Here is a 6002-nt window from a genome sequence, read left to right on the forward strand (position 1 = left end):
AGCCACGGACCGAAGTTGCCCGGCGAAGAAGTCGACAGTCGCACCAGTAGAGTCGAGCGCGTCGCGGCACGGCGCGTCGAGCATTCGATTAAAGATTTCCATCGATTAAAGATCGAGGGAGGTGCGAGCTCGATCCCACCTGGCTGCCGATGATCGTGAACGATGGGCACTTGCGATCTCGTCGCACGAGACCGTCCAGCAGTCGCTCGGGCGCGCAACACAAGTAAGAACGTTTAAGATGTTAACGTTTGAGATGTTGAGACACCAGTGAGGCTCCATGTCAATGGGAAATTCTCGAGGGATTAGAATGAGGCGGGTTATTAGTGTTATTAGTGTTATCGGGATTCGGTGATTAAATTGATTTGAGCTATGAGCGAAGGGCTCGCGATGAGGGGTAGGAGCGAAGGAAGAGGCCGTGTCAATTTTTTTGGTTTTATGAAGATTTCGGGCAATTATACGGATAAGAGTGATTCGTGGTGAATCGGCGGTGGTGGCGGTGGCGGTGGCGGTGGCGGCGGTGGTGGTGGCGGTGGTGGTGGTCGTGGTGAAGGAGGAGGAGAAGATGGAGCAACAGCGTTAAAGTCGCAGGGAGCAGCGAACGACATTGTGAGTGAGTCATGGGAAGTAGTACGAAGCCGAAAGCGGCCGAGGAGGATGACGTGGTATTGGTGATGAGCGAGCTGCCGTCAGTAGACGGCCGAGGTCGATCGGCTTCTATGGCCTCGATCCTTAATGACAAGGATGGCCGGAACGTGGGTGGCGAGGGGGAGGAGGAGGAGCGCATGGAACTCTCGTCACCGGCGAACGGAGCTTCCAGTCACGGGCACACGGAGGATCGGCCCGCTGGGCCATACGGGGCCGAGGTTGGTGAGATCAATGAGGAGGCGCCCAGCCGCACGAGTCACGATTACGCCCCGGAGAACCTGGGGACCAACGATGAACTGTCACCGGGCAGCGCGTCGGTGTACACCGACGAGAAGCACTGGATGGTGAATTGGCTTTGTTTACTCTGTATTGATAATGTCAAGTGATGGCGCGTTGAAAGTCCGGGATACGCGGGGGCGTGCGAGAATTATAGATTTGCCCGATGTTACTATTCTTTTCGCTGTATTAGGACTCGGCGGGATATAATAGCAGGCGGCGAACAGGCTGAACAATAATAATTTTTTTTTTTTTATTACGATAGTGATAACTAGTCCGAGGACTCGTGAGCGTAATATTTTTATTGCAATTCTTTATATATAATAACTTGCACTTTTTGCGATAGATGGACATTCGTTTTAATGAAAAAAAAAAAAAAAAAAAAAAAAAAAAAAAAAAAGTATAAAAACGTATTATAGGCTGCGGTCAACTTGTTACTACAGTTCCGCGAGAATTGCAGTACGAGAGATAGTAACTCGTGTAGTTTGTTTGATAGCGATAAAAAATTACCAGAAATTGACGTCGAGTTGTTATTGTTCCACCTCGAATTAGACTCCCCGATCCCCACCCCTTAAGAATTGGAATAGATTTAAGAATTTTTATAGTGAATTTTGTAGTTAACATTGATTAGAAATACACAAAAGAAGTGACAAACAGATTTTCTTTTGTTGCATTTCTTTCTTTCCGTTCATCTTTATTTTTTTTTTTTTTTTTTTTTTTTTTTTTTTTTATTGCTTGATATCATTAAATGCATGCAAGGGATTACTTTATCATTATTATCATTGCCATTATCGTTATTGTTATCATTAGTAACATTATCGATATCGCTGTTGTTGTTGTTGTTGTTGTTGTTTGAATTTTTTTTTTTTTTTTCGAGTATTTTGTAATTGATAAATGATCGAGTAATACAACGTACGTTTCAAAATGTGCCCCTTTTTTTTTTAACAAAGCATTCCATCTGAAAAGAAGATAAGGGACTCGAAGTTCAAACGGATGTCTAAATCGTCGTATCCGATCAGACCAACAGACTATTATTATAAATAACGCTCCGCTCAAACTTCAAAAGAAGCACAGAAATGTTGACGCGACGCGAGCTGACTATCGACTAAATCCTCGTCCCTACCCTCCCCGTCCCCCCTCTCCGAACCCCCTCCCTCACACCCTCCCTCTCTCCCTGTTCAGCCCCAAAAACGAGCACACATTTGCCAGCCCACGCTTTCTTCGCTGATAATTATTATTCAAAGTGACCCGTGCGAATATTCCCAATCCACAGAGCTCGATCGCGCCCAGACATCGGGTGGACGAATTTCCGACTTACCCGGGCTTCTCCGCCAGTGTCACCCCCACACCGGACATGAACGTCTACCAGCAGAAAAAAACGATCGCCCAGGGTATGATGGATCTAGCTCTCATCTCCGCCAACGCCAATCAGTTTCGCTATGTGCTGCAGAGCAGCGGCCGGCATCCCTACTATTACCCGTCGCTGGTCATGATCGGACTGAGCCTCCTGCTGCAGGTTATCGTGGGTATCGGCCTCATCTGGAACAGCCGCTACAACGTCAAGCACGACGATCAGATGTGCAAAGCCAACCGGGCCAATAATTGGACGGTTATTGCCGTATTTCTCGTCACCATTCTCAACGTCTTCATATCGTCCTTCGGCGTTATCGAGACCTCCGAGACTCTCTTCTCCGACGGCACAGCGACACGAGCCTCTTGATTCTGGCCACTCTTATCTTTTCTTTCTTTCGAAATAGCAGCGCGCGTTGTAATAGTGATCGAGGAGGGATTGCGAATACTCATTGATAAGAAAAGACTGACGAGGACTGTCGGATTATCGTCAAATGTGTGCCTACGGGCATGCAAAGCTATACGAAGAGGAGCACAGGAAGGCGATGCAAGTATCGTGATTAGGTCGTAGTAGGAGCTACCGCGTGCCTTCTGGGGCCACTATAATCATAATCTGAGTCAGGGGCTTGAATAAATTGAATAAATCCAGCTTTTCTTTTGTCGAAGAAGAATGAGCGAAAATTGGATCGACGGGGTTGAACGTCGACTACGATGAATGTATGAATACATTCTTAAAAGAAAAAAAAAAAAAAAAAAAACGGTCGCGTTTTTATTTCGTAGGGAAGCACAAAAACGGCGAGAACATTTAATTTTAATTAAAGACGTTCTTTAAAATTCAATGTATTCTCTTTATGTTCATTTATATTATACCGATATTGATCCATGGTATGTGTATATAAATATATATATATATATATATATATAAACCATTAGGCAAGTAATTGTATGGCAATGAAGCAAACATTAGCGTAAAATTCTAATATATTCGGATAATTAACTAAATAGCATTAATTAACATGCGATGAAAGATTACAAATTATCAGAGAATTTCTTAATGGTATAATGTTTCGATTGACATAGTGGACATTCCAATAAATTTATTTTATGGGATATTTTTTATCACTTTAAACTTCGTCTATCGAGGCAAGAGCGGAGCATTCAATTACACACAAATGTACAGAGTAATTCTTGTGCCAATAAATCTACGCATAATCGTAAGTTTCTATATTATGCGAATGAAAATTAACGCAATACAAGTGCTACTTTTGTATTCGCATTAACTGTATAAACGTACTATGAATATTCATATAACCGGCTAGAATCTAAACACATTCTGCTCTCTCTCTCTCTCTCTCTCTCTCTCTCTCTCTCTCTCTCTCTCTCTCTCTCTTTGTGTGCTCGCGCGCGCGTGCTGCTGCTGTTGCTGCTATTGTGTGTAGATATTTTTTAATATTAACATAATATTGTAGAATAGTGTAAAATGCTTACGGTGTATATTCGTGTGTATGTATGCTACACGTTAGATATTTTGTATGGCTTTTACAATAATAAGAGTCAATTTGATGAGAGAACGCGACTTATTATGCGATTTTAACTGTCTTTGATCGATCGACAATAAATAAATTCATATATACCATAGATAAATAACATTATAAAAAAGGATATTGTGTTATGTGCCATTTATATCGAAATAGATAGAGTATAAAGTATTCTAATAATTAATGAAACGACGATAGTCAATTACGGAAGATTTATGCGTCTTCCAATAAAAATTGTTTACTCCCATGCTTTGAGCCACGTAAATGCATGGATAACTACTACCGTCGTTCGCCAACCGAACAATAAATAATTTCAATTCTCCGTCATCATCCATAAATTACATATACTACTTATTATCTATGTAATTGTGCGGACAAAAGATCCTTATTTAATAAATCTTAACTGAATTCGCCTATAAAAAGCATTGCAACGATTATTTAAAACTTAGCGCTTTCCCCACTGACACTTGTCGCCGGGTTCAGCTAGATCGGCGTGACGCAATCGTGGACCATCTGCTTCCGGTAATCTCCGGATTCAAAATTTTGTATGCTGTGGAGCTGAGGTTTAAGGGCGATATAATGTTCGACATAAAGGAAGTCATTACGATTCTTTGCAAATATTTGAATGTTACGGTTGACAGTGCTTTAAAGCCTGATCACTTTAGAGTAGCAAAGTACGATAAGAATTCCGAGGATATTGTGAGTATCGCTTAAGAGTCAATTAGTTGATATTTCGAGGTTATGACAGTTGTATTTTGAAAGTTTATTTTCTTTTAAATTAAGTTGCTTCTTTAATATTCGATATGCCATTAATTAGATAAGCATGTTTTGGACGACCTTGGATAAATTAACGTATTTTGCTTTGAAGGAAGTTAACGATAATAATTCATTCGTCAATTTTGGTATGTTGGTATTTTTCGTTTTTGCTTTCGACAATTGTTTAACGATTTATTTATTATCATTAACTTACGGAAAGATTTTTATAATGTTTTCACAGACAAGTGCACGAGGACTAAGTTGCGTTTGGCTCATTTGCAATATCCATCTTTAGAAATCTATAGCTTGTCAATATCGGCAAATAATTCTAGTATAAGAATATTATTAATTGCTCTTGTGTGGCTCATCGCAAAGTATGACGTATTGAGCAATATTATTAAATTGAAATTAATTAACAGCTCGTTAGGAAGAGAATTTTCTAAGGTCGACACTCTTTGCGTAAGCTATTTATTGTATTGTTTGTTTGTGAAACATTCGTTATTAAGCATATGGAAATTGTGCGTTAAATTAAGTTTTTGATATATTTATATATATATATATATATATATTTGTACGCAGTATACAGATGTGGACGACGTAAGATTATCTTCGATTCAAAATCTAATAAATAATTTATTACATAAGACAAATAAATTAAGTTGCAATTTGAAGGCTATTTCTGAACTGTATCTGACAAAAATAAAACTAATGACTAAAGTTCACACGGCGAGTATCGCTACATGTGGGTTACCACATTTAACTGTTTCTGAAATGTCCTTGATAAAAAAGATAGCAGCAATTCAAGATAACAAAGAAATAGAAGCAGAGAAATTAAAGGAACTGGAGGAAATGGCATCGATGCTAGATATACATATGAAATGGACAAAGAAGAGTCACGTGTTCTACACATGGATGGTAATAGCTTACTAATGACTTAAATGATATTATTATTTGTTAATGCTTCCTTCCCTTATTCAACCATTATTCAAATTGATTTTAATTTAATATTATTTTGCAGAATACAGTTTTAGATGAGTACGAAGAGGCTGATACACCAACATTTGGTCCTGAAGCCATAACGGAGTTATCAAAATTTATTTATCTTTTAATGCACATCGTTAGGAGAAGATTATTTAGAGAGCTATCGAAGAGCGATAGTAACATTCCACATTCAAATTCAGTTCACTGTCCATCCAGACTCTTAAGAGTTCAGAAATCTAATAATAACGAAATGAATGCATTTTTAAATGAAATAATAAGCCAGTATAACACCATAGACGATAATTTAAAAAAACAAAGAACTAACATAGAAATTAAACTTAAATCTATTTTGAGCTTTATACCTAATTGCGTACACGTCTAAATGACAATTACATAACGTTAAATTACATAAATTTTCTAATACACATTCCAAGACTTCAAGACTGAATAATTTTA

The 6002-nt window shown here is 39.0% G+C and overlaps 2 protein-coding genes across 3 annotated transcripts; both read left to right on the forward strand.

The window, feature by feature from the left end:
• Positions 1-526: 526 nt before the first annotated feature.
• On the forward strand, positions 527-2770 carry LOC105362931 (uncharacterized). Its single transcript, XM_011500475.1, has 2 exons — positions 527-989; positions 2195-2770. Exons 1-2 carry the CDS (start codon positions 618-620, stop codon positions 2639-2641), a joined length of 819 nt encoding a protein of 272 aa, XP_011498777.1. The 5' UTR covers positions 527-617; the 3' UTR covers positions 2642-2770.
• Positions 2771-4321: 1551 nt separating this feature from the next.
• LOC105362932 (uncharacterized) lies at positions 4322-5937 on the forward strand. 2 transcript variants are annotated; one of them, XM_011500476.1, is made up of 5 exons: positions 4322-4508; positions 4627-4711; positions 4807-5024; positions 5145-5480; positions 5584-5937. In XM_011500476.1, exons 1-5 carry the CDS (start codon positions 4389-4391, stop codon positions 5926-5928), a joined length of 1104 nt encoding a protein of 367 aa, XP_011498778.1. In that variant the 5' UTR covers positions 4322-4388; the 3' UTR covers positions 5929-5937. The 2 variants fall into 2 exon arrangements, with proteins under 2 accessions (XP_011498778.1, XP_011498779.1); XM_011500477.1 differs by having other exon boundaries at positions 4429-4547.
• The last annotated feature ends 65 nt before the right edge of the window (positions 5938-6002 follow it).

Source organism: Ceratosolen solmsi, unplaced genomic scaffold (assembly GCF_000503995.2).
Source record: "Ceratosolen solmsi marchali unplaced genomic scaffold, CerSol_1.0 scaffold56, whole genome shotgun sequence".
Classification (NCBI taxonomy): Eukaryota; Metazoa; Arthropoda; class Insecta; order Hymenoptera; family Agaonidae; genus Ceratosolen; species Ceratosolen solmsi.